Source organism: Diceros bicornis, chromosome 32, assembly GCF_020826845.1.
Source record: "Diceros bicornis minor isolate mBicDic1 chromosome 32, mDicBic1.mat.cur, whole genome shotgun sequence".
Lineage (NCBI taxonomy): Eukaryota > Metazoa > Chordata > Mammalia > Perissodactyla > Rhinocerotidae > Diceros > Diceros bicornis.
In genome coordinates this window covers 18,525,745-18,552,396 of record NC_080771.1, presented here as the reverse complement: position 1 = coordinate 18,552,396, position 26,652 = coordinate 18,525,745, and the positions used below count along the sequence as shown (strand labels likewise).

The 26,652-nt window shown below is 50.7% G+C and overlaps 1 protein-coding gene across 1 annotated transcript; it reads left to right on the top strand.

Annotated features, from left to right (window-relative positions):
* The first annotated feature begins 99 nt into the window (after positions 1 to 99).
* Positions 100 to 26,328, top strand: TK2 (thymidine kinase 2). Its single transcript, XM_058527959.1, has 10 exons — positions 100 to 446; positions 1,405 to 1,436; positions 5,351 to 5,425; positions 8,385 to 8,438; positions 10,842 to 10,931; positions 12,975 to 13,048; positions 20,668 to 20,756; positions 22,164 to 22,243; positions 24,417 to 24,497; positions 25,654 to 26,328. The coding sequence occupies exons 1-10, from the start codon at positions 332 to 334 to the stop codon at positions 25,750 to 25,752; spliced, it is 789 nt and encodes a 262-aa protein (XP_058383942.1). The 5' UTR covers positions 100 to 331; the 3' UTR covers positions 25,753 to 26,328.
* Positions 26,329 to 26,652: the final 324 nt, after the last annotated feature.

The following is a 26,652-nucleotide window of genomic DNA, read 5'->3' as shown; positions in this document are numbered from 1 at the left end:
AGGTGCTCAACTAAGTAATGTCCAGTAATTAACCAATCAGTCGCGGTGTTGTTAGCCAGCCATCCACCGAGTCTTGCCAAGTCACGGTTTCATTCTGCCAGCGTCCCGTTAGCGGGCAGATTTCCTGGCTGCAAACGGTGGACCCCTCACCTCGCATTATTTTCCCTCTGGGAGAGAGGGTGAAATACGACGGGGTCTCTTTAAGAGCCGTGTTCCAGCAGGCGCCAGGCAGGCGCGACGCGGGAAGCAGGCAGCGTGCGGAGGAGGTTGGCCTGCCCGCGGCTGACTCGCAGGGAAGGAGGCCCGGGCTGCCAGACCCGCCCGGCCGGCCATGCTGCTGCGACCGCTGCGGAGCTGGGCCGCCCGGGCGCTGCGCCGCGAGGGGCCCGGGAGCCTCCCCTCGGGTCCGGGCTCGCGGGGGGCGCAGCGCCGGGCCTGGCCTCGGGGTAACGCGCCTCTCGGGTCCCCCCGCTGGCGGCCGAGGCGGCCCCAGCCGCCCCACTCCCCGCCCCCTGCTCACCGGACCGGCCTGAGCCCGAAACTCTTTCTCCGCGGCGCCGGGATTTCCTCCCGGGGCTGCGGGGAGGGGTGGGCGCGTTCACTGGCCGGTATCCCGGACGCGAGCCGGCAGCGAGGGGCTGAGGCCGCGGGGCTCGGGGCCGCTGCCTCCTCGGAGCTGGGCAGCCCTCCAAAGAGCAGCGAGAACCCCCTCCCGCGGGCGGGGGCGGTCCCCCGTCCACTGCTCGTCCGCTTTGGGGGAGATGGGGCTGAGAGCTACAGTTCGCCAGCCCGCAGCGCACGCTGCTGCCAACCAGTGGAGAGTGGGTTAAGCTCCGGGGCCCTCCTCCCATAGGGAGTGGAGACCCCCCGTTCAGAAATGGGAGCCACCGTTATAGCCAAGTTCTGGCGCTCTTGGGCCTTCGGCTGTTCAGTGAAACCTCAGAACCACCTGTGGGGTGGGTCGGCCTCCATGTCAGCCCAGGGCCTAGAGAAGAAACCTGAGTCCTGGGCTGAAACCTATGGCCACTGCTCACTCTTAACCGTGAGCTACGAGTGCTGGCTGCCACTCTGCATTTTACCTTGCTGGACACCCATCTGTGAGGATCATAAATATCAAATATGTGGAAAATGGGAAGTATAATATACTAAGGGAAAAAAGCTGAGCACAGTTGGGGCCCAGAGGTGCCAATAGCACCCAGGCAGCAGTTGCACACTGTCACAGGTAGACAGCAGTGGTGGGGCTGCTTCCATCCACCCATGGAGCATCCCAGGTGTCACTGGGAAATATTTTCAGGCCAGGGAGCAAGCATAAAAATTAGTTTTTGTGTTGCTGTAGCAAATTAGGATAAAGAAGAGTGAATCATTTAAAACTGAGTTTAAAAATTGATTTCATTTCTTTTGTAGATAAAGAGAGGGAAAACGAAAAAAAATCAGTGGTAAGTCCCTCTTTTATGTGCACTCTCCAGTGTAAGATTATATATATATATATATTATATATATATATATATATTTTTTTGAGGAGGCTAGTGGAGGTGTATGTGCACATAGTGAAAAACAGAAATGCAACAAGGCCTCTAGGGATAGGGAAGTCTGTCTCCACCCCTCAGCCTCAGTCTCCCTCCCCAGAGCCCATGGTATATCTTATGTGATGCAATATTATTCAGCCATTTAAAATTCATGTTTTTGAAAAATATTTAATGACCTGGGAAGGTACTCACTATGTAAGTGATGAAAAAAGAGAAAACAAAGATAAAAATATATGAATTATGATTCAAATGAGATAACATATAGGAAAAAAACAGGAAAGAAACATTACAAACTGTTAATGATGCAGAAATTGTCAGTCGTGTTAAGGGGAAGTTCGGGGGTGTTAACAGTGGGTGTGTACGAGAGAGAGGGGGAGAGAGAATTTGGGGGGTGAGGAGTCCTCCCTTAGTTTTTGGAATGTTAAATGAACTTAAACTGGGTTCCTTTTTTTAAAAAATAGCTCTATTGAGTTATAATTTACATACTGCTAAATTCACTCATTTTAAGTGTACAATTCAATGAATTTTAGTAAATTTACAGAGTTGAGCAACATCACCAACTAATTTAAGAACATTTCCATCATTCTGCAAAGAAACCTTGTGCCCATTTGCAGTCACTGTCCCAGCCCCAGGCAACTACTAATCTACTTCCTATCTCTATGGATTTGCCTTTTCTGGACATTTCCTGTAAAATGGAATCATAGCATTTGGTCTTTTGAGTCTAGCTTCTTTCTCTTAGCATAGTGTTTTTGAGGTGCATCCACCTTGTAGCATGTATCAGTACTTATTCCTTTTTATTTCTGAATAGTATTCCATTGTGTGGATGTACCACACTTTGTTTATCCATTCACCAGTTTTTAGACATTTGGGCAAGTTTCCTTTTTACTACAGATTTCTCAAGGTCTTTAATAAGACAATGTATCTTTTGGTTCTTCTGGTGGGGGCGTCAAAGCCTGGACCTGTTTGCCTCTGGAAAGCTTGGTTCTGGTTAAACCTCTAAGTGGCAGTTATCTCTGGAATTATGAGTGATTTTTATTTTCTTCTTTTCTCTGTATTTCCTACTGTGAGAATGCTTAACTTCTATTTTCAGAAAAGACTAAATGTTATTTAAAAATAAGGCTAGGTGGTGCATTGCAGTGTTAGTTTTAATCATAGGAAGTTGGAACCAAGGCTAATAGCAGAGGAAAGTGGAGGTAAACTTTGGACATCCACAGAGCATTGGGCCTGGCCAGCCATGTGCGCCCACAGCATGGTGAACATCTTTTTTTGTAATTTCCTGTTACTTTCCTCCCCATCCTCACACTCGTTGTGAGCTCCACGGGTGCTGGGACTGGCTCTTGAGTACACAGTGCCTGGCACATAGGCGGCCTTCAATGAGCAGTTGAAAGACTCAAAGATGAGAGACCTGTGTAGAAAATAGTACTTGCCTGAACTATGCTGAAATGTAGTGATGTTTATCTTTCACTAGTGGGTTATGGGTGGTATTTTCTACTTTATGATTTTCTCTTTTCTTCAGTGGGCACACATTCCTCTTCTAATATTTTTAGATGTCACTTTAAAAAAAAATTTAAAGACTTCCTTTGCTTACCTCTTTTCTCTACCTCCATGGCAGGGGAACTTGGTGAGATTCTTCATGCCTTGTCTGCTCTATTGGGAAAACCAGTTGGTAATCCACGGCCTTAGATTTATCAGCTCTTCCAGATTTCATGGTGGGAACAGGAAAAAATTTTTCGAAGGTGGTCTCATCTGGATAACATGTTCCTTGCAGTGAACAGGAAAGCAACAAAGACTGTGCAGAATGATGTCTAGCTTGAGCTCTTAATTTTCTAGGAAGAGGAAAAGTTGTTTCCTTTAAAGAACAACAATAAAAAAATTGAATCCATTAATGCCCTAATGCCTTTTGCACAGATCCCACCAAACCAAGATCCCTTGGGTTCATTTTGTAGTTTCAAGTTCTAAAGGGGAGAGCTGGCAGGGACTTGGGATTGGAGGGTGGCCTGGCATCTGTGGAAAGGGTAATTGTTCAGTTCTCCTGGATACCCGTTAGGGTCAAGCAGGAGGAAACCTCCACAGCCAATTGACAGTTTTGTGTGTGTGTGTGTGTGTGAGGAAGATCAGCCCTGTGCTAACATCTGCCAATCCTCCTTTTTTTTTTTGCTGAGGAAGACTGGCCCTAGGCTAACATCCATGCCCATCTTCCTCCACTTTATATGGGACCCCGCCACAGCATAGCCTGACAAGTGGTGCGTCAGTGTGTGCCCGGGATACAAACCCGTGAGCTCCAGGCCACCACAGCGGAGCGTGCGCACTTAACCGCTGGCGCCGCCGGGCCGGCCCCGATTGACAGTTTACAGTAGGAGAGGCAAAGTCAGCCCACTGTGACCCCGTGTTTTATGTGGGGTGTGACTAAGGCTCCTCTGAGGTTGTGAAAAGGGGTCTGCCAGACCGAGGCATGAATTCCAGCTCTTTCCTCTGCCAGGCCCAGTGCCTTGGGCAAGTCACCTAAGTGGCCCACGTTTCTCTGGGTGCCTCCAGCCTGGATGTAAAGGTCACTGTGCAGCAGGACGGGTCCTGTTCTGACTGCATGTGCCCCCAGGGAACATCTAATATGTGTTCTCAAGGGCCAGTTTGTCTTATGTGTGCAGCACTGCCCATTTCCTCTTGTGATTTGCTGGAGCCAAAGCCGCTTGGCCCATGTCACCAGCAGTGCCTGGCTGAGCAGAGCCTTGTCAGAATCACTGGGCAGCAAGTTTGAGGGCCCCAACTGAGAGTCTGATGCAGAGGGTCTGGGTGTTCCTCTGGTGCTTCTGGAGCAGGGTGTCTGTGGACTACACGTTGAGAAACCCTGCCGTGGACTAGTGTTGCTCAGTCTTCCTACATGTTGAAGTCACCTGGAGACCTTTACAAGGTACTGAGGCCTGAGTCCCACTCTCAGAGATTGTGCTGTAATTGGTCTGGGTTGTGGCTTCTTTGTAGAGATTTTTTAAAGCTCTCAGGTGATTCTGATGTATCCAGGACTGAGAATCACTGCCTCAAGTCCTTTCTTTCCCTACAATGAGGTACTTGTAGGAGGCTCCTTGGTCTTTCATGGCTGCCTGTGGCCCCTCTCGCCAGTGCCATGACACCCCTCTCCCCCAGTGCAGTTAGCATGAGCAGAGTGTGGTTCTAGTTGTCATTCCTGCTTTATTCCCTTCTACAAGCCTCGTTTTTCTCTTCTGTGAAAATGTTAGACCCCACTTCTCAGGTTCTAGAGAGGTTAAACGTGGTAATGGTGTATGTTACCCATCTTAGGGCCGGGCCTGCAACAAGGTGCTCAACCAAGTCCTTCTCTCCTGTCTTAATACCTTCTAGTCTATGCTGAGTGCGTTTTTTTGCACAAAGCAGTGAGTTAGGTTCTAGACAACATACACATGCTTCCCAACCTCAAGGCCATTAGGCTCTGGTTAAGGAGGCAGGACACGTAGGCCTAAAATCTAATAGTCTAATAGAGGGGCTGAGCTAGGGAAGGGCAGAGCTAGGGTGGCCGAGGGCAAGCTGGGTATGGTCTAGGGGTTGACTGTGAGGGAGGATCTGTTCTAGAGGGCAGTGGTCTGGTGGCCACCAGTGGTGGGCCTGGAGCCTGCCACTGAGGGGGAGGATTGGTCTGTTTGTTATCACTACCCACAGCACCTTAGAGGTTTCCTGTGGAGGGATTTTTGTGTACACATCGAAGTCTTGGACTGAACGAATTATGCTGTTCGCCTGAGCCCTTCCCTAGAAATTCTTTCCTGATATTCCCTCAGACGCTTGATTTCTGGTTCTGATGTGCATTTGTCTTTTGCCAGATCTGTGTTGAGGGCAATATTGCAAGCGGGAAGACGACGTGCCTGGACTTCTTCTCCAACACAGCAGACATTGAGGTACGGGTTCAAAGGAACCTGCAAAAGCTTGGCAGAGGAATTTATAGAGGGTGTAGACCAGCCCTGTCCAATAGAAATATAACGTGAGCCACAAATGCAAGCCACGTGTTGTGTAAAATTTCTAATAGCCTCACTAAAACCCCCAAAAGAACATTTTATTTAACATAATAGATTCCAAATATTATGTCAACATGTAATCAATATAAAAATCATCAATGAGCTATTTTGTGTTTGGTTTTTCATATTAAGTCTTTGAAATCTGGGATGCATTTTATACTTACAGCATATCTCCATTTGGACTGGTCATGTTTCAAGTTTGTAATAGCCACATGTGGCTCGTGGTCACCATATCGGACAGTGCCACAGTCTGGTTAGAAGAAGAGTCTGCATGTGAAAGAAGTCAGACTATTGAGCGTGGCTAGAATGTTACATCTGAGATATCGGGGAGCGTTACTATGTGTGGCCAATTAACAGAATTTCTAGTTTATTTACAGCCCAGTCACTAAAAGTAACCTCACGGGTGTTTAAGAATGGTCTCTACACCAAGACCTTTTTTCCTTGTTCTAGATTTTAGTGGTGTAATCTTTTCTGTTTGTGGCTCTATTTTGTTACTACAGATCCTACAATTTCCATACCTTTAGAGTCATTTTCTTTCCTTCTTTCCTTTCCTGTTTTTAATTCTATTAAAAATATATGTGGTTTGATAAAAATAGTAAACATTATATAGCCCTGTCTTGCTTGTGTTCATGTCCTGCTGTGCAAGAAAGAGTTAACTTAGCCACCTTGAGACTGCTGTCCTTAGAGAGGCTTGTTTGCAGGGTCCGCCCTTGGCTGGCATGTGGGAACTTAGATTTTAGGAGAGTTCCCACCATTTCCTAACTGATAGGAGCGGCTGTCTGTGCCTAAACTGTGCAAACAGTATGGTTTATTTTGGACACTTGCTTTCTTTCTGGGAGTCTGGAGTTTCTGTATGCGCCAGGCAGAGGCTGCCTGCGTGGCTGAGCCCTGATAAAAACCCTGAACTCCCAGGCTCAGGCCAGCTTCCTTGGTAGACAGCATTTCACATGTGTTGTCACAACTAGCTGCTGGGGGAGTTGGATCGTCCCCTGTGACTCCCCTGGGAGAGGCCCGTGGAAGCTTGTGCCTGGTTCCCCCAGACTGGGCTCCATGTGCCCTTTTCCTTTGCATCTTCTCACTGTAATAAATCTTAGCTGTGAGGACGACTCTACGCTGTGTTCTGGGAGTCCTCCTGGTGATTCATCAAACCTGGGCAGGTGGGTGTCTTGGGACTCCCGACAACCCTGTCCTGAGTGGTGTAACTCTCACTGGCACTTGAGAAGCACGTAGAGTCTCACTGAAGACCCTGGAGCCAACGGACAACAGTAGTAACAGCAATGATAGTTAACATCTATTGAGTATAATACGATATGCCAGGTACCATGTTGAGGCTTCATTATCTAATTGATTTCATCCTTACAAGAGTAGTCCCCATGATGTAGGTACTATTATTGCCTCAGTTGCAGATGAGGAATGTGAGGCTCAGTGAGGCTAAATGGCTTGGCCAGAGTCGCATGGCTAGTGCGTTGTGGAGCCAAGTCCCAGCTCAGGCTGTCTGGCTCCAGGGGCCATGCCCTTGTTTGGTTCTACAGTATGAAGAGCTTTGCTGGCTTTAGGAAGACCACTCAGCCTTCAGATCTCAGCTCAATGCTCTCTGACCTCCCCGACTAGGTTACCTTCCCTGGTGTAGGTTCTTCTGGCCCCTCTGTACCCCTCTTTTATACTACCACTCAGGGTTTGAAAATATGTGTTGATTTCTGTGATCTGATTAATGTCTGTTTCCTCCAGTAAGTTTCAAGTTCCATGAAGGCAGGCCTGGAGTCGTTTGCTCTTGCTGTATCCTTGGTGCCTAGCATGGCACCTGGCACAGTGGGTGCTCAGTAAGTGTTTGTTGAGTGACAGTGCCACAGATGGAGCACAGGTCAAGGCTGCCTGTGATCCAGCCTCTGGTGGGCCTGAATGGTGCAGCATATGCTATTCAGGGGCCAGGTACGGAGTGCTGAAGACCCACAAGACGGAGAGGGGGGTTGGGCGGGGCAGGGAATGCTTCACAGAGGAAGGAATATTTGAACTGGAGTTTGAAGGATGTATAGGAGTTTTCTATGTAATGAAAGTTGATGTGAAATGAAGTGATGTGGGCATACTGGGCAGAAGGAACAGCATGAGCAAAGGCTCAGAGGTGTAAAAGGTGGTGGGAGGTTACTCTTCAAGAGTCCCATGCTTTGCTTTCCTTTGGTCTCTTGTGACCTATGGCACTTGCTCTTATGCACTTGAAGATCCCCAGATAGATCCAGGTACTCTCAAAATCTTAGCCCCAAGAACACCGTTTAAGTCCTTTCCAGCACGCGCCTGCATACCCAGAAAGGCTCTTGCGTGGTTTAGGGAGCATACTAAAGAAAGATGACTCTTAGCTGGCTGTATACCAAATGCAGAGATCAGAGGGAGGAAACGGAGGCAGAGCAAGCTGCTAAGGTCACAGGAGAGCTCCCGAGTGGGGAAGCTGGGCTTCCGGCTGCAGCCTGAAGTGCCTGAGGTAGCTTCCCTCTTGGCTTCTCTCAGCTCCCTGCCCAGCCTGACATGGTGGGCAGTAAGGGCGGGCATGGAGCATAGGGAGGAGGGAGTGAGAGAACCCACCTTGCCCTCGGGGAGCTCCCAAGGCAGCCGTTCAGGTGGCGTGTGCATATACTAGTATAGGGGGATGGATAGACTTGTTCTCAGGTCATTTCTGGAAGTCACGTGAGGACGCCATGTCTAGGTGGAGTTGCAGCCTTGCAGAGAGGGTTGCTCAACTATTTTGGCTCATCCTGGGCGCCCAAGTCTTGATTCTGCCCCAATGTTTACATGCTCTCACAGAGCTGAGAACTGAGAAATAGCAGCTCCCTGATGTTTCCTTTCCTCACAGGTATTCCCAGAGCCTGTGTCCAAGTGGAGAAATGTCCGTGGCCATAATCCTCTGGTGAGTGTGTTGTTTCCTGCGTCAACCACCAGCTTCTCCTTAGGGAACTGGGAACGGTAGTGCTGGTGCCTGAGTCTGCCCCCTGCCCAGGCATTTTCCTCGCTCTGAGCTGAGTTGGAGGAGGAGAGGGAGGGGACAAATGCAAAATGGTGGCTTCTTGGTGTTCTGAGGTCAAGGATCTCTGAGGCCTGGCTGGGTGTGTGCAGAGCCCAGGGACCTCCTGTCAGCAATCCCAAACTATCCCAAGTGGACACTTCCAGCTACTGGAATTGTCCATCTCCTGCTGCTCATTCTACCCCCAACTTCTCCTAGAAGAAACCATTAGAACCCAGGTCTCCTCAGACCTTGCCCCCAGCACCTATCTCAAAGTAACCGGGTTCCTTGGTAAACCTCCGATTTGGGTTTGCATTTGGCAGTGTCCAGGGGCTGCTCTGGCTCACCCTGAAGCTGCCTGTCTACTTTCCCAAAGGTAGAACTAGCAAGCAAGGGCCATAGCCTGTTCCCCATCCTCTTCCTTCCCCATTCAAGAGGCTCTGCTCTGGCTGCTTAAAAGAGATGGGTGGGGTCTGGGTCCTATAAGAGGGAGCTCAAGAAAGGGATGTTCGTTCTGGGCTCCCGCCCCGTGATTAGTTGCATTTTTCAGGGAGGAAACGGCAGCTGAAATAAGTTGCCCAAGGTCACACAGCTGGTAAACGACAGATCGAGGTTTGAACTTGGGACTAGGGGGAGCCTGGGCTGTCTCTTCTTTTCTAGCAACACACTTGGCATCTCCTTGTGTGGTTCTTTAGATGCTGAGTTCCACTACGGGCAGGGGCTGTGTCCAGTTTGGCTCTCTGTTGTTTCCTAGAACATAGTGCACTGCCGAGCACTCAGTAGGTCCTTGTTCATTCATTCATGCAACCCGTATTTATTTCATGTCTACCATGTGCCAGACACTGTTCTAGATGCTGGGGCAGTGAGCAACTCAAAGCTCCTGCTCTCCTGGCCCTAATGTTCCAGTGTGGGGAGGTGGAAGACAATTAAATGTAAGATATGGCGGATGGTGATAGCAGCTGTGAAGAAATCTGAAGCAGGTAAAAGGATATTATTTAAATGAGGCAGAGACTCGCAGAGTCTTTGAATAAAGAATCCCAGAGACATGAAGAGTTTCCCCTCTATGCATGTGGGAGAAGATAGAATGCCAGTCATTGTCATTGGGGGTAAAGAAGCCTCAGAAACATTATGTTCTCTGGGGGCCAGGGAGGAGCAAGGGCTGGATTATTAAGGCAGACAACTGGAGGTGCAGACATCAGGGGTTGGAGGTGGCGTTTCACAAGACACAGTCCCAGTCTCAGAAGTCTGAATATCCTTGATACAACGACAGTTTTAGAATAGAATTAGATATTTTTACACAGGTTTCCACTCTGGACAGAGAGCAAGACTGATATTTTTGTGAGAAGTCTGAATTCATCACTTTATCTGAATCAAGTTTCTATTGCAGAAAGGTGTCTGTGTCTGCAGCTGTCAGACGAGAGGGAGTGTTTCTCCTAACCTTTCTGAGATCTTCTTCCTCCTACAGTTGGGAGTCTGCAGTTTTCAACGGAGAGCACTGGAGTTTCATTAGTTAGCACCAAGAGGAAAAAAAAAAGCACAAATGTGGAAAAGAGCAGAATAAGATTATTAGCAAGTGGAATTCGGAGCATGAAGTATTTTGCTGGGATCTACAGGCAACAGAGAGCGACGGGGTGGGGCTTCTGTTTTAGACAGGAAGGCTGGGGAGGGCATCTCTGAGAAGGTGACGTTTGAGCGGAGTCCTAACCAAAGTGAGGGAGGGAGCAATGCAGCTATCTGGAGGGACGGCGTTGGGACAGAAGGCAGGGCAAAACAAAGGCCCTGAGTTGGGGTCGTGCTCGGTGTTGGGGAACACTAAGGAGGCTCATGTGGTTGAAAGCTCCCTGAGCCAGAGGAAGAATGGTAGGAGAGAAGAGAAGATGGAAATGATTCTCTAGGGCCCTGTGGGCCTTGGTAAGGGCCCTGGCTTTCATTCTGAATGCACCGGGAAGCCACTGGAAGTTTCTGAGCAGGGGAGTGACAAGAACTGATTTAGGTTGAACAAGCTCACTTTGGCTGCTGGATAGAGAACAGGCTGCAGGGGCCTCAATGAACATTTACTGAATGACTGAATGAGTGTTCCCTGGGGACTTTATATAGGCTCCTATTACAGCTGTTACTGGGCTGTCCTGTACTTGCTCCAGTGTCTGTCTCTGTCCCCTCTGTTCTGAGGGCCCTGTGACCATGTTGCGTTCATCTCTGGCCCCAGCTCAGCCCCACGAGGTTTTATGCGATGGCCATCAGTAACCAAAGAGACCAGAGTCCTACAGATGGAGCACTTTTAGGTAAATTGCTGCATTCTCCCTTCTACAGGGTCTCATGTACCGTGATGCCTCTCGATGGGGCCTCACGCTACAAACATACGTGCAGCTCACCATGCTGGACCAGCACACTCGTCCTCAGGTACGTTTCCGATGCTTCGTTTCAACCTTCTTAAAATTTTCTCCAAACGAGGGGTATATGATTGCCAGGAAGGGAAACCTCACAAGGCGGCCTCGCTGGGCCTTCAGTGCTGCTTAGCCTTCTCTGTCTCTGGGGCTAAAGTGTCTTCCTGCAGTTCTCTGAGGACCAGCCTCCAGTGCCCCACACACCCACCTCAGCTAGCCAGGAAGTTGCTATGATGCCACTGTGAGCCCCAGTTTTCGTGACCCAGTCACTACTGGGCTCAACGCCATTTAATTCATTTCTTCTCAAAGTATGATCCCTGGGCCAGGAGCAGCAGCAGCACCTGGGAACTTGTTAGAAATGCACATTTTCTGGCCCCATCCCAGACCTGCCGAATCAGAAATTCTGGAGATGAGGCCCAGCAATCTAGTTCATCAAGCTCTCCAGGTGATTTTAATTCATACTTTGTTCACATGCTGGGGAACCACTGATCTAACATTCACAAGGCCTGGCTCTTGGTTCAAATTCTTGAGAGAAAGAATCTGATTGCTCAGCTTCGGTCAGGTGTCCAGCCCTGGACCAGTCAGGTGTTGGGGCAGATCCCCCAGGCACAAACGTGGCCACTTAGGGCTCTTCCATCAGTGAAGATGTGAATAGAGGCAGAGTCTCCTAGAAGAAAGGCTGGCTGAGGGGATCTTGCTTGGGATCTGTGGTTCCAAATTGCAAGCACAACCTAAGAGACTGGCTTTGGAGGCTCTCCATGGAGACAGGAGAGCCCTACAGCTAGTTACATTGACACGGGGTGGTTTGACCCTGGGCTGGGCACTTGCAACTACAACTGTGGTTCTTCTACACATCTGGGTCTTAGTGGAAAGATATGAGCAGAACCATATGAATTTCTGTCTCCCCAAATATGTGTCTAAAAGATGCAGATCAGGGAATATGAGGTTGGCCTTTTTCTGCTCTACTCACCCTCCCTTTCCTGGGTGGGCACTCAATGCAAACCTAAATTGTATCTAATGTATCTGAATGTAATGGGACATTTGTGTGTTCCTCTGTTTAAGGAAATCTATCACAAAGGAGGCAGAGAGAAAGAGATGGACAGACTAGGAAAGAGGAGCAGAAGGAGAGATGGATGAATTGAGAGCTAGCAAGAGATGGGCAGCGGAGAGTCATAAATAAGGAGAGGATGGAAAAATGGAAAGGAAGGTGAATGGACAGATAAACAGTCAGGAATTCCAGAGTTGTGGCTCTGAATCTGCCTCTGATTTGCTGGTCCAGGTCCCATGGGTGCTGTGGTCCAGGCTGAGTGAGAGCAGTGTTTTCCCACTTGGTGTCAAGAGTAAGGGCTCCTCTTGTTTCCCATGGGACACTGTGACAAAGGGAAAGGTCACCTATGGAGGGTGTGAGCTCCCTGGCAGAGAGGGGCAATGTCAGTGTCATCCTCCTCCTGCCTGGGCACAATCCTTCCCAGTTTCCAAAGGGCTGCAGTCATCCCCAACCAGCCCTATGAGGAGGCAGCAAAGTTGGCAGGTCTGGCATCTTTGTGGGTTCCACAAAGCCAGGCCCTCAGGTACCGATGGCAGAGTCCCCAGAATGTCACCCACACCCCAGCCCTCTCGGAGCTCTACCTCAGGCATCCAGATCCCTCCACTTAAGCAAATGCAACCTATTTAGGTCATAATGATCACCACACTTTGCACTTGACAACACTTTGCTGGACAGCACTTGGCAGTTCTTCTAGTACTTCCCCAAACCCACCATCCAGTTGAGCCTTAGCTCTCCTGCGGAAGGCTGCTGCTGCTGAGCCCTCAGCCCCCATGTTGCTGCACTGGACACTGAGCTTCAGGGTGTGGGGAGGGTCCGGGGCTGAGGCAGGACCACAGCTGAGCCTAATGTGGGACACACGGTTCTTCTCTGGTGCCTGCCTCAACTCTCCATGGCTTCTCTGTTCTTGTATCAGCACAGACCATGGGCAGGGCGAGCAACAGGCATTCTTCAGGGCGTCCTGATCTCCTCCTCTTTGCCTGAGTTAGTGAATCGCTTTTTGTTTCCTTTTAGACATTACCTGTACGGTTGATGGAGCGGTCGATTCACAGCGCAAGATACATTTTTGTAGAAAACCTGTATAGAAGGTATCGTAGTTTGCACAATTGATAATTTATTAAACCGTTAATTTTTCAGAAATGAAATTGGAATTTGTTTATTCACTTGACAGATATTGAGTACCTACTGTGTTGTATCAGTTATCTGTTGCCACAGTAATGCTGTGTGACAACCAACCACAAAACCTCAGTGGCAGACAGCTTTCTGCATTGATTGCTCAGTCTTGTAAGGTGGTCGACCAGGTGGCTCTGCTGACCTTGGCTGGGCCTGATAATATGTTTGGGGGTCAGCTGGTCTGGGTAACTGAATACCCCAGCAATGGTAACTGAGATGACTCGTCTCTCTTCTTGCCTCTCATCCTCCTTCTGGAACCAGCAAGCTAGCCTGGTTCGCTTCTCATGGTGATAGCAGAGGGCAAAAGCACCAGTGGAAATACATGAGCGCTTTTTCAGGCCTCTGCTTCACATTCACTAACATCCTATTGGCTGAAGCAGGTCACACAAGCTGACCCCAGTCTGAGAGGTGGGAGAGCCCTGTGGGTTGCATGGCAAAGTGGGAGGAAACAGGGAAGGGTGAAGATTTGGAGCGACTAGAGCCACAGTCCAGCACAGTGTGCATAATGTTTGTTATGGTTTTACTCAAAACTGTCTCCTGCCCTCACAGGAGCAGAATCTGTGATACGGACGTAGTTGTGGGGGACTTCTGGTGGCCCACAGTGCTGAGGCCTCAGAGACGTGGGGCCCTCCATTCCTGTGCTCAGCTGACTGCTGATTTTTAAAGGTCTTGAGGAAATGGGCTTCAGGCTGGGATCTGAAGCTTCAGCTCCTTCCATGCCCCTCCCTCCGTAGCTGTGTGCCTGGTCCCCCTCTCCTTGCCAAGCCCCCACATCACTGCTTCTTCCTGCGTTGAGCTTCGGGGTGCTGCTGTTACTCCCTCACGGAGCTGGTCCTGATATCTACACTCCACTTTCTCTGTGCTGGCTCCTGTTCCTTCTTATCTGCAGCTGTCATCCTAAATGTCACCTCTCCCGACCCTCCCCAGCCACCCTGTCTAGATGGGTCAAGCCCCTTGTTATCCTTAATTACTTCTTTCTGTTGGTTTTCTTCATAGGATTTAAAACAACTTCTAATTAGGTTGAACCATATGATATTGTTAATATTTGGCCAATTTTGACCTATAAAAATGGCAGTTTCACATGGTTCAACTTGGTATTTGTCTGTCTGTTGCGTGTCCCCGCAACTGGCCCGTAAGCCCCTTGGGGACAGGGACCGCATCTGGTTTGCTTGCCTGGCTGAGACCTGGCACAGAGCCAGCCCCTGGTCGATGTTGTTAACTGTGGTTCGCTGATGGGACCTGTGGCTGCTCTTTGGGCTCCAGCCCGATTTGTGCCCCAGGCTCCGGCCCCAGCTGTTTCATAGCCCTTCCTTTGAGGGAGCCACTAGAAAGCCTTCTCCTGTGGGTCCTGAGCTGCCGTGGATCATGCCGTTGGGCCTGTGTGGCTCTAAAACGAGTGGGTGGGCTCTGCCCCCATCCACTCCAAGCATTAGACTAATGATGTGGGGTCAGGGACAGCAGCCAGGGCAAGTCCTGACTGGAGCTTTGTCCTCTGATCTCAGAATTTTCTTGTGGGTTCTGCCCTTCCAGCAGGCAGCATTCCTCATGCTAGAACCTCATCCTTCCCCAGCTGCCTGGGTTTCCAGCAGGGCTGGGGTGTCCACTGTGAGGTTTATTTAATCCTTTGCTCTCTTGCTTCCTGCTCATTAGTGCCTCTGCCAGAGGGAGGACAGGCAGAAGAGAGAAGAGAAGAGAACAAGGGAGCCCTTTGGTGTTTATTTACTGCTCTGATGAAAGTGTAGCCTGCGGAGCGGACCCTGGGCAGCAGGGGGGATTCCCTGTGACCTTCGCTTAGCTGGGCTGTTTTCTAATTGCAATTGGCTTAGCCAGTTCTGTGTCACAGCCAGTGACTCTTTTTGAAGAGGGTAACCTGGTTTGAAATGACCAGACGTCAAGAAAAAAGAGTGGGGTGGGAGTTAGGTGACCTGGGGCCCATCCTGGCTCTCGAGTTTGCAGTCTTTGTGAGCACGACTAAGTTCCTAAACTCTGAGCCTTTTCATCTCTAACTCCTGTCGTCCATCCCTGGAGAGCCTCGGGAACAGTTGCCTAGTTTAGATTTTGTGACCCTTATGCGAGTCCTCACCCACCTTGCTCTTCATGGACTTTGCCAGTTGCCCCAGCTGTAGGCTGCCCAGCGTCCGGTGAGTTTCCCCAGGAGCCATTCGTCTTTGCTTGTTGTCCTAGGCAGCAGCTTTAGCTGATGTCCGAGGGCTTTAGCTACTCACACTCCAAGTCCTTCCTTCCAGCACTTCTGAGGGGTAGTTCTGTATTTCCTCACCTCTGTGGCTGTGGTTGAGGTCATTGGTCCAGGTAACATGGGCCTTGCCCTGGGCTGTTTTGTGGGTGGTATAGGAAAAGACTGTAGCTTTTAATTTTTTTGAGCTCTTTTCCTGCCCTGGTAACTTCATATTTATGCCTACCCCTGGCCCTCCCACAATGCCTGGCATCTGTGTTAGGATTTCTATGGGACAATAAACCATGAAAGAAATTTACAGTATCTTTGCTTCTGTTCTCGGGATCTAGTTGTTTAAGTTCATACAGCCTCCAGAGGGCAGGGAGTCCCCGAAGACCTTGTTGGAGCCTTGAGACTGATCACTGGCACCGCTTGGTGAAGCCCAAAGGCTGTTGGTTGGCGCATGGCCTCGGGTGCTCCAGAGGCTGCTGGGAGCTCTGAGGCACCCTGGAGGGCCAGGCCATTCTCCACGTGGGTTTCAGGGAGATGGGAGAAGGCCGTGCTCCTCAAAGCCTTTCACTGAAGTCTCCAAAGGCTGAGGAAAGCTCACAGAGGCGGCTGCTTCCCCACCTGCCCTCCCGGCCCATGTCACCCAAAGCAGCCTGCTAACAAACTGGAAATGTCTTTGAAGTCTCCTCTTTTATCTTAGAAATTCATTTGGATTTTGCATTCTGTTCCATAATATGTTCTTCTATTTGTATCTGTAACAAGCACCGTGCTTAGCATGTGGCTTGGAGCACCCCCTCCCTCAGCCACATACCCAAGAGTCCCCGAGTTCTGGAGGCAGAGAATCAAGGGGAAGGGCACTGAGAAGCACCTTCCCTGTGAACTGGACCAGCTCGTCTGTGTTCCCTGGAAGTTAGGGCATTTGCTCACGTGGCTGAGGGGCAGGCAGGGACCCGTGGACAGGAGTTGCATTAATCATCACCAAAAATCATTTCTTCACACTCCTCCCCTTTGAACCCTCAAGGCAGCCCTGAGGGAGGTACTGTGGACGCTGTTTGGAGGGGTTAGGAGGCCGGTGCTCCTTCCTGACTGGGTGGGAAACTGTGGGCTTCTCCTGCAGATCACTCTGCATCTTGTTCACGTGCAGATGGTGCTCGCTGAGTCCAGGGTAGGGCCCGAGAGCCTGCACTTCTAACAGGCCCTGGGCAGCCTCCATCCTGCTGGTTGGGGATCACACTTGGAGGGACAGGCCTCAGAAGAAGCCCACAGCCCGGTGCCCCTCAAGGAGCCTTCTGTCCCAACGCCTGGCCGTTTCTCCCTGGAGTTTTGTCCCTGTGGCTTCCTTGGGGCCTCACCTGGGCCTTTGGGGTCATGAGAGCAAGAGCCCAGCCCTGCGGGTTGTCTTTGGGGCCAGGTGGCCTGCCCTGGCGATCTTCATGGTGCAAGATTTCCTTTCCTGCACCACCTGTGGTTTCTTCCTTTCACATTTGTCGCTTCAGGTTTTGGTTGTTGAGGGTTTCGTTGTGTTATCTTTGTTTTAAAGGTCTCGGGTTTATTCCTTGGTCAGGAGTGAGGCACTGTAAACAGTGTTTTTAGCCAGAGCTAAAGTGACGAGTGGGAGGAAGAATAGAAGGTGGGCTTTCTTCGTTGTCGCTCTCCTTACAACTCCAGCTTCTCTCAATGCACTGGGTCATCCACAGTGAAGTGTTGTTGAGAAAGTAGATGTTTTGAGAGGTTTCTGCTCCCCCAAAATACAGATTACCATCATTTTGAGCCTAAACCAAATGAAGCCCAGAACTGAGTTTGGCTGGATCCTTTGTCTGTACCTAGAATAGGATGTTTTGGTTCGCACCTGTGGGGAGTTCAGCTGGGTACTGGGAACCACAGATGGCACGTATGGGGTGCCAGGTCCTGCCTGGGAGCTCGTGTGGGGACAGACCTGACATCAGGCAGGGAGTGAGTTGCTGCTGCCCCTTCAGTGTTGGGGTTGATCCTTTCTTCTTTCTCGGAAGCCCTTGCAACCTTGGCCTGGAATCTGGAGGCACCTTGATGGAAGGGAGTGCTACAGGCATGGCCGTGCTGTCTGCAGTTGCAGGCTTGGCAGCCCAGAAAAGCCCACATACTGGAACTCTGCATCCCCCAAAGCAAAATTTCTCAAAGGGCATTGTTGCCTTTTGGGCCTGGGACAAGTAAGGAGTTCCTCCAGGGAGAGACCACCTCTTCCGGCCCCCACCCCAGCGACTTTGGGGTGGGCAGAATATAAGTGCAGTTATGCCACCAGGGGTTTGAGAGGGTTTGTGTTAATTGCTGAAGAGGAGGATTCTGGTTACACAGAGGTATGGGCACTGTACTGAAATGAAAAGTTGCAGTTGGTGAGAAAGACTCGTGTAGCTAAAGTGGCCATGCCGGCAATTGTGTGGCCCCAGCCCTGTGGGCTGACTGACTGAATGCAAGGGTTTTACAAGATTGCCTGGTCGGTGTTTTCTAAGAACAGAAGTAAGGGAATTGAGTGGGGCCCAGCTGGGGAAATGACACGCTGACTCACCTGGGGCTGGTGGTCTGGGACACTGATTAAGACCCTGCGTTTGGGACAACAGGCAGGTCCTCCTGCCTCCCTGACTGGCCCTGGGGCTTGGACTCCTCCCTCACTTTGATCAGACTGGGGACTCACTGCCTGGGTCATAGGCCTGAGAGCTGTGGCTTTCCTCGAGCTGAGGCCAAAGAGACGCTGGACGTGATCCAGAGCAGCTGCCTCAGTTGACGGACCAGGGAGGGTGAGTGACGCAAGGGACAGCACATGGGTCTGGGGGCCACGGAGAGCAGGCTTGAATCCCTGCTCAGACAGAGGCGAGCTTAATGTCTCTGGGCCTCAGTTTCCTTCATCTGTAAATTGGGACTAAAATTGACTTCACACGGTCTTATGAAAACAAAGAAAATAATGTATACAAGGTGGCTGGCATTTGAGTGTGAGATTTCTCTGCTGACCTGTGAGGTGCAGGCTGGGGGCTCTCTGGGCCTCGGGGAAGGTGGCAGCAAACTGCCACACAGAGCAGTCAGCAGGACTCATGTGGACTTGAGACCTCGATTTTGCTGCCCTGGGATAAGGGGGAGGCACTGTGAGACCCCCTCAGTCCATAGCTGTGAGCCATGAGGTTAGATTTTCTGTAGAGAGGCGCCACCCTCTGTGTTCTATGGAAATGAAAGCAGTGGCTTGTCAGTGGTGCTGGGAGCTCCATTCTCAAGGCAGACCCCAGAGGAGCCAGGCAGAGTTCCTGGGAGGCAAACGACAGATATGGAGAGAGTGGCGCCCGCTGCCTGACATCCCTCAGAATCATGGAAACCAGGCTTCTGTTTCCTCACTCAGCTTGGCCAGTGACCAGTTGTCCCGGATACCCCAGCACCTTCCACCACATCACTCCTACAGTCTTGGAACGGGGTTCTGGGAGTCTGCCTACCGACCTTGCCCTCGGGGAGGCCGCCCCGGAGTGCTGCCTCCTTGGAGGCCCTCTTCAGAAAAGCAAAGGGAAGGGAGGTCTTGCCTCCTCTGCTCTCAGCCCCGTGGGGGAGGCCCCCAGTTTGGGCTGGGAGGTGGGGTGGGAATGGGAGGCCCCTGAGCCACCCAAGAGGTGTTCTGAGACCACCTGGAGCCAATTTCCAGCCATGTCGAGCCTCGGGGACATGGGACACTGTTTTGGGCAGCCTTCCCTCTGCGCTGCTCACTGGCCCACCACCCTGAGTTTGCCAGTCTGTCCTGTGTCCTTGGGCTGTGTGTTTGGTGGAGAAGGGGAGGAACTGATCTGCAGCTTCCTTTTTGCAAATCCTTATTCCCTTGGAGTCAGTTTTGTTCTGAACAAAATATTTGTTTCCCAGAGAAGGAAAACATGTTGAAAGAGAGTGATTTGGTTTCTTGAACATCAAATGCTCTCAGCTGCAGCTGACTGAAACCCAACTCAAAGTAGCCTGAACAATGAGGTTGTTACTGGCTCTCTTAACGATGGGCTTCAGGGTTGGTTTCATTTAGTGACTCTAGCCCTTTTTCTTTGTTTTCCTACTCTGTCTTGTTCATGTCTTCAATATGATTCCCTCATGGTGACAAAATGGCTGTGGCAGTACCGGCTTCTTGCCTCCCTCCCTGCCCATCCCTGCCCCCTTTCTCCCCCAAGGTGGGAATCAGTTCACAGCACCTGGCAGGGGGCCAGCTCTGGACCACCCCTCCACTGGGCTCTTCCCCCACCCCCTTCTTTAGCCAACAATCAGGAGCCCCCGTCTGCACACAGCTCAGGCACATCCACTGTCCCCCTAGCCGCTCTTGCCAAACCCAGTTCTCAGTGGATCCAAGATGGTACCCAAGATGGGTGGAGGATGTTAAAAGGGAGAATTCCTCTCCTGGGTCTTTGAGGGTTACTCAGCTGTTGATGGATTTCTTCCAGCTGCTGCCATTCCTTCTCTCTTCCCTGTGCGTTTCCTCTTGGGGAAGAGGAACCCGCAGGAGTCAGGGGTGGATGCCAGGTCTCTCTTTCACTCTTTGACTCTTTCTTCCTTCCCCTTTTCTTTATTTCTTCCTTCCTTTCTTTTTCAGATAACATTTTCAATATGTAGTCATGTCCCACCGCCCCCCGTTGATTGGAGTACTAATATGTTGTTAAATTGTGGAAAATACAGAAAGGTATAAAGAAAAAAATTAAAGTCTCCCATAGTCCTAAAGCTCAAAGAAAAGCACTGTTAACATTTTGGGGTTTTTCTTTCCAGTATTTTTTCAAAATGTGTGAGCGAATATTCTTGAAAATATGCTTGGGTCGTAGTATATACACAGGTTTATATCCTGCTGTTTTCAGTGAACATTAGATTAGAAGCATTTTCTGTGTCATTAAATATTATTTTATACCATCATCCTTTAGTGACTGCATGGTTTCTGTTATATAGATGTACCAAGATTTAGTTTTTAATTATTTTAAACAGTGCTACAGTGGGCATCCATGATTTTTTCCACAAAATAAGTTTCTAGGGGTGAAATAGGTTTGCTGCTCCACCTCCCAACCCGAGCACTGTCCCTATTCTCAGGGGACAGCCTTCAAAGCCCCTTTCTCTGCTCGGAGTTCACATCCCAAATGAGTTCTCCCATCAGGCAGTGCCGTGGCACTTCCTGTGTTATACCATACTCCGTCCCCAGGCAGCGGAAGGTCGGAAGTGTTTAGGGTCCTGTCATCACTACACGTCCACTATCACGTGGGTCACACCACGCCATGGTGCCCTTGGCCACGCCCTTTCAGCGAAAGCCCTCCCAGATCCTTTTGGGGAATGGGTATCCCAGAAACTTTCTCACGGTGAACAGAATCTTTACAACTCTCACTGCAGCGGGAAGTTGCCTGAAGTGGACTATGTGGTTCTGTCGGAGTGGTTTGACTGGATCGTGAGGAACATCGATGTGTCCGTTGATTTGATAGGTGAGCCAGCCCCTCCCCAGAGCCCCTCCCCACCTCCCTCCCCAGAGCCCCTCCCCACCTCCCTCCCCTGGCCCAGCGAGGATGTGCTTGTCCAGGCCCCCAACCAGCAGGTAATTACCTTAACCGCTGGTGATGATTTCCCCATGTTAACTCGACTTGCTCCCTAAGGGCAGACAGAATTTGGGTCTTCTGGTCCCTCCTGGAGAAGCACCCTGGCCTTTCTTCCTCAAGCTGCTCTCTCCTGGGTCCATTATAGTTTGATGGGTTTTTTAGTTTGTAAGGGAGAGAGGAGGGACAGAACCTGATACTTCCTGAGACCTGCTGTGTGACAGACCCTGTGCTAAGCTCTGTGTATGGAGCCTCATTCAGCCTCACAACGACCCCATGGGGCTGGTAACATGGAAAGGGAACGGAAATCAGGATGAGAGTCAAGGTGCTTGTCAGGCCACTGTTAGGAGAGGTTCGGGGATTCGATCGGAGACGTAAAAGAAACTTTCCACTCCGAACAAATGGACTGAAGGTATATTTTATTATATAGAGGATAGTAAAGGTGATAGTCCGCAAACAGATCCCAATAGGTCAAATAATAAGAGGGAAAAACATCAGATCGATCGGAAAGGGAAACACCAGATCGACTGAAGGGAAATGACACAAATCAACCGGAAAGAGAAACACCAGGTTGATCGAAAAGAGAACACATCAGATCAATTACTTCCCAATAAATCAATCACTCACAACATCCACGCCCCACTGCCGGGAGAGTTCCACCTGTGGAAGGGACGCCTTGCCCAGGACGTGTGATCCTTGCCCAGCCGTGTCAATTGACAGGACTCTCCCGGAGTGGGGGCGTGGATGTTGTGAGTGATTGATTTATTGGGAAGTAATTGATCTGATGTGTTCTCTTTTCGATCAACCTGGTGTTTCTCTTTCCGGTTGATTTGTGTCATTTCCCTTCAGTCGATCTGGTGTTTCCCTTTCCGATCGATCTGATGTTTTTCTCTCTTATTATATGACCTATTTGAATCTGCTGCTGTCTCAGTCGATGTGGATGTTTTCCCTTTCCAGTCGAGCTGGTGTTTTTTCCCTCTTATTATTTGACCTATTCGGATCTGTTTGCGGACTATCACCTTTACTATCCCCTATATAATAAAATATACCTTCAGTCCATTTGTTCGGAGTGGAAAGTTTCTTTTATGTCTCCAATCGAATCCCCGAACCTCTCATAACAGCCACACAGCTGGTCAGTGGTCAAGCTTTGGGCTGACCCTGGTCTGTGTCTCCTGCTCAGAGCTGCTGGCAGATGTTTCTCCCCACGCGTTGCCCCCACGCCTTCCTTCCCCTGCTCCTTGGCTTTCACTTCCAAGCCATGAACAGAGTACTTAGACCTACATGGTTTTTAAATCTCAGTTTATCTCCGGACCGCTCCTGAGACCTGTTACCAGAGGTTAAAGATGAGATGCAGGGAAGAGGAGAAGGTCATCCCACTGGTAAGAGGCCCTTTAACTCAGTTAAAGATGAAGTAAGAAACCACCTCCGCCCCAGTCTGGCCCCACCCTCTGTGAGATCACTGTGCTGCTGTCACAGAGAAAAACAGGAACCGAGCACATCAGAGGACGGGCTCTGACTTCCTCTCTGGCTGGAGAGCTGTGTGATGTCCAGATCTACTTCACTGCCCGTGTCTCCGACTCACTTATCGGTGCCCTCCCCGCCTCGCCGTCCAGGCATCACCAGGGCTTGTCCGGTTCACCTCCTAAAGATTGCTGTCTTCTGTGCCCTTCTCTGGATCTCGCAGAGGGTGCCTTTGTGCTCCCTGCTGCGTCCCCAGTGCTTAGTGCAGCGCCTGGCTCGGAGGTGGCCCTCACAAGTGTTGCCCAGTGCCTCACCCTCCTGGGTTCTGGCTCAGGGCCACGTCGACTCTACTCGAGACTATTGTAATAGGCCTGGACTGTTCTCTTTGTGCTGGTCCCTCACTCCCCACAACCCACTCCTCCAAAATCTGGCCTCCACGCTGCTGCTTGGATGATGTTTCCAATATGGAACACCACTCTGGCAATTTCCCAGCCCAGAACCCTTCAGTGCCTGGCCGCTGTCTAGGATAACGTCCTCACTTCATAGCAGGCCGTGTGAGATCCTGCATGATTGACTTCATTTCCCTTCACACCCTGTCTTTCACATTTTGGTCATAAAGAACTAGTTGTAGCTACACACATACACACTCACTCACCATGGCGTTACAGAAATGTACCTTTGCATAGTGGTTTCTTTTGCCTTCCAAGTTCAACTCGGATGTCACCTCCTCCAGGCAGCCTTCCCTGACCTTCCCACCATTGTGCTCCCCCAGCCCCTGGGCTTACTATGATCGCAGCCCTTAGGACAAACATATTGAAACTATTTGTTTATACGTTTGTTCCCCACCCCTCGCTAAACTGAGCTTTTTAAGATTAGATCTCATTCCCTCTGCATCCCTGGCATGTGTCCCAGGGCCTGGCACCTAGGAGTTTCTCAGTTAATATTGAACTGAATGCCCCTGGAATGTGAGAAGCTACCACTGGAAGTACATAGACAGAGGCTGGGCCAGCATTTACTGGCATGTTGTGGGGGCCTGAGCTCAGGATGGGCTGGCCTGGGGGCCCTGGAAGGCCTATCCAGCTCCTGAGGCCTGCCCAGCCTTGCTTGCCTGGGCACCAGCACAGGAGATTCCAGCTGTGAAGGCCCGGGCCTCCCTCTGGGCAGCGCCTTTGAAATCTTGGAGACAGGAGTGATTGGAGGAAGGGTGCAGTGAGCGGGCCAGGCCATGCCGTGGTGGGGCACAGCAGCTCTGTGGGTGACCCAGATGTTCTGAAGATATGCAGAGTTTGGAGTCCCTCCCAGCCATTATCCAAGCCACTGTCTTACCAGTTCTGAGAAGGCTTACAGGTCAAATCTCTCTGTTGTGGCTGAGGGAGAACTCGGTGGATGAAAAGGCAGCAGCGCGGTTTACTGTTAGAGCTTCTGGGCTGGCAAGTGCGTTGCCCCTTGAGGGGGTGTTTGCGGTGGCCAAGAGCACCTTGGCCTGCGTGTGAGAGAGCATGCGCCGTCCAGTCATGTCTGGTGCAGGGGCACGGATGGCTTAGGGGCGTGTCCGGACCTCTTTTCCCTTGGGTTCCACCTTGTCGGGCTTTCTGAAGTTGGTGGTCTTGATGGTCTTGAGGATTCATGGATTATGAGCTGTCTGGTGGAGCGGAAGCAGCAGGAGTGGGGCTTCTGGGCCAGTGAGGGTTGCAGTCCTCTTGTTGGGAAGGACGGAGGGGAGGGTTCAGGGCTGCCCAGGGCTGGGACACCCCATGCCCCATGAAGGAACTGGTGGGGTGGCAGTAAATGGGAGAAGCCAGGCGGGAGGGAGCGTATGAAGCGCCAGTGGAGCAGAGTGCACCGGCAGGATGAGAGGGGCGGTGGGAGTGATGCTTCTGACTGTCACAGTGCCTGGGCTGGCCAGTGGAGTGCACAGCCATGTTTATCACTGGCCACCTAAGCCAGGTCAGCTATTGTGGGCACCTTTGTCCAAGCCACTGCCCCGTGATCATTGACATTTGCCCACCTGCTCGAGACCCTTGGTGGGAGAGGATTGCTCCCCTTCATGCTCCCGACAGCCTGCACGTGTGTGTGTGTGTTTCCTGGCAGGAGTACCTGGATGCTATTCACCACCTCTATGAGGAGTGGCTCATCAAAGGAGGCCTTTTCCCTGTGATGGCCCCTGTTCTGGTGAGTCCCCCTGACAAGGCAGGAGACTTTTCTAGAAGGAAGAGTGACCCGGGGAATGTCAGCCACTCTCAGTCTGGGGAAGGGCCAAGTCCTTCAGAGCTCGAGAATTTGGAAGAAGGAAGCAGGGAGGGTAGAAGGGGCTCTTTGTCTCTCACAGTCCCCATTCTGGACCAAGTCTCAGAGTGAGTGGACAGACCTGAGAGAAGGCGATCTGTCCCAGTGTCATTACACCGGTGACCACAGTAGCATCTCGCTTATCCAGCATCATCAGTGGAGGAGTGTTCCAGATGGCTGAAGCCTCTAGACCTGAGTTTTGGCCTTAACCATTTGGGGTGGTGGTCTTGCTGATGTGACCGTCCCTTCTTCAGTGGGTGGCTGGCACAGAGCCTCAATGCACCTTTTCTTGGTGACCCAGGGCATCTGAAGGAACATGCGTTGCTGTGCTGGGCTCTCACACAGTGATGCCCTTAGGAGGGGCTGAGGTGTGTAGGACTGTTTGCCCCAGCCTACTAATCCTTTGCGTTCCTGCGTGTGCTTTATGGTAACCCTCCCTTCTCCTGCCACTCGCCATTTCTCACTGTGTTGATGTGTCTGCCCTGCCCCTGCTTCCCCACTTCCGTGTCACCTCCTTTTCTTATTTGTGGCCAGATTTCTTTAGGCAGCCAGATGGGTTCCTAGGACCGTTACAAACATGCGTACAGTGTGGGATCTGAGGGAGGGCCGGGCACAAACTGTTGTGCATGGCCTTGGGGACATTTGTTTGGGCTGCTCAAACACTTTACCTCATGGCTCTTCAGGCAGTGAGGTTGCTAGAAAGTGAGATATTACTGTAGTGGATTTTTAAATAAGTAAAGTCTATTTTTTCCCCTCATTATAGAAAAGTGGGTGATATAAAATGATGAGGAAAAAAAATCATTCGTGAGCTCACTGCAGGGACAACTGTGGGTTCTTAAGTGAAAGTATAGTTGCACATGTAGATTGACCTAGAACTGGGAGCTGTTTGGCTCTAACCTTCCTTTTTCATCTGCCTGTGACCTTGGGCTTCTCTGCCTCTCCCCGCCTCATCTGCCTGCCTCCATCTTTCTGTCTCCACCTGTGAAGAGAGGCTGATGTTGAGGTCAGGTGCAGCCCTGTGACACGTGTGTTTAATTTCCAGGTGATTGAGGCTGACCACGACATGCAGAAAATGTTAGAACTTCTTGAACAAAACCGGGACCGAATATTAACTCCAGAGAGTCGGAAGCATGGTCCATAGGACAGGAAAGATCATGCCAGAAAAATGCCCGTTGCTGCCAACTTAGCTATTAGAAGCAATTTAGAAAAATCGACTCTCAGGAGGGCTTTATATCTGGCCAGACTTGTTTTCCTAATGGTCTTCTCTCCTTTGCCAGTGTCTTTATCCTGGGTTTCTGGCACTTGTGGGTAAATGACAAATGAGACCAATGGGTTTGTTGTGCCCTTTGGTGTTCGCAGCCAAGCATTCTCCCCGGTGCCCCTCCTTGTGGTTTCCCACTGCTGGATCCCTCTAATTAAGGGAAGAGCCACCTGACATTATGCTGGGCTCATAGTCTCTAACCCTTCAGACCACCCAGGAGGGTGAGGTAGTGGTCTTACATCCCAAGGGAGGAAGTTGAAGCTCAGAGAGGCTGAGGGACTCCCCAGGGTCACACAGCCAGTAACTGTAGTCAGCACCAGAGTTCTGGCGACTCCAAAACATTCTCTTGCCCCAGGCTGCCTCAGCCTGAGAGCCCTGCCTTCCCCTGCTGGAGACCCTCACTCTGTGTGGGGAGAGCCAGCAGTACGTGGAGCCACTATCATCATTTTCTCCTTATTTGAGCAGTTCTTGAGGACACTTGGCATTTTTAGATGTTTACAAAATTGTGCTGTGTTTGGCTCGAGCCAGCGTTCAGTGGTATCCCAGCATAAGGCTGCTGCGGTATTTACCACCTTGTCGTCTGGACTTCCATGTCCTTAGGAGAATCACACGTTGGCTCCTGAATGGTGCTCGGTCTCCTCGGTGACAAAGGTCCTCCCTGAGCTGCTGCCAATTCCATGTCAGGGCAATGGCTTTTGGCGCCTGGCTGGTCTGCCCAATGCCAAGCTGCGGCAAGGGGCCACTAGCCCTGGCTGCTGAGGCTCCCTTACTCCATAATTG

Bases quoted from the DNA above. Each gene is read 5' to 3' on its own strand.
- TK2 (XM_058527959.1), top strand. From the start codon at position 332: ATGCTGCTGCGACCGCTGCGGAGCTGGGCCGCCCGGGCGCTGCGCCGC. The intron at 5,426-8,384 runs GTACGGGTTCAA...CTTTCCTCACAG, and splicing joins CCAACACAGCAGACATTGAG to GTATTCCCAGAGCCTGTGTC. The intron at 10,932-12,974 runs GTACGTTTCCGA...GTTTCCTTTTAG, and splicing joins ACCAGCACACTCGTCCTCAG to ACATTACCTGTACGGTTGAT.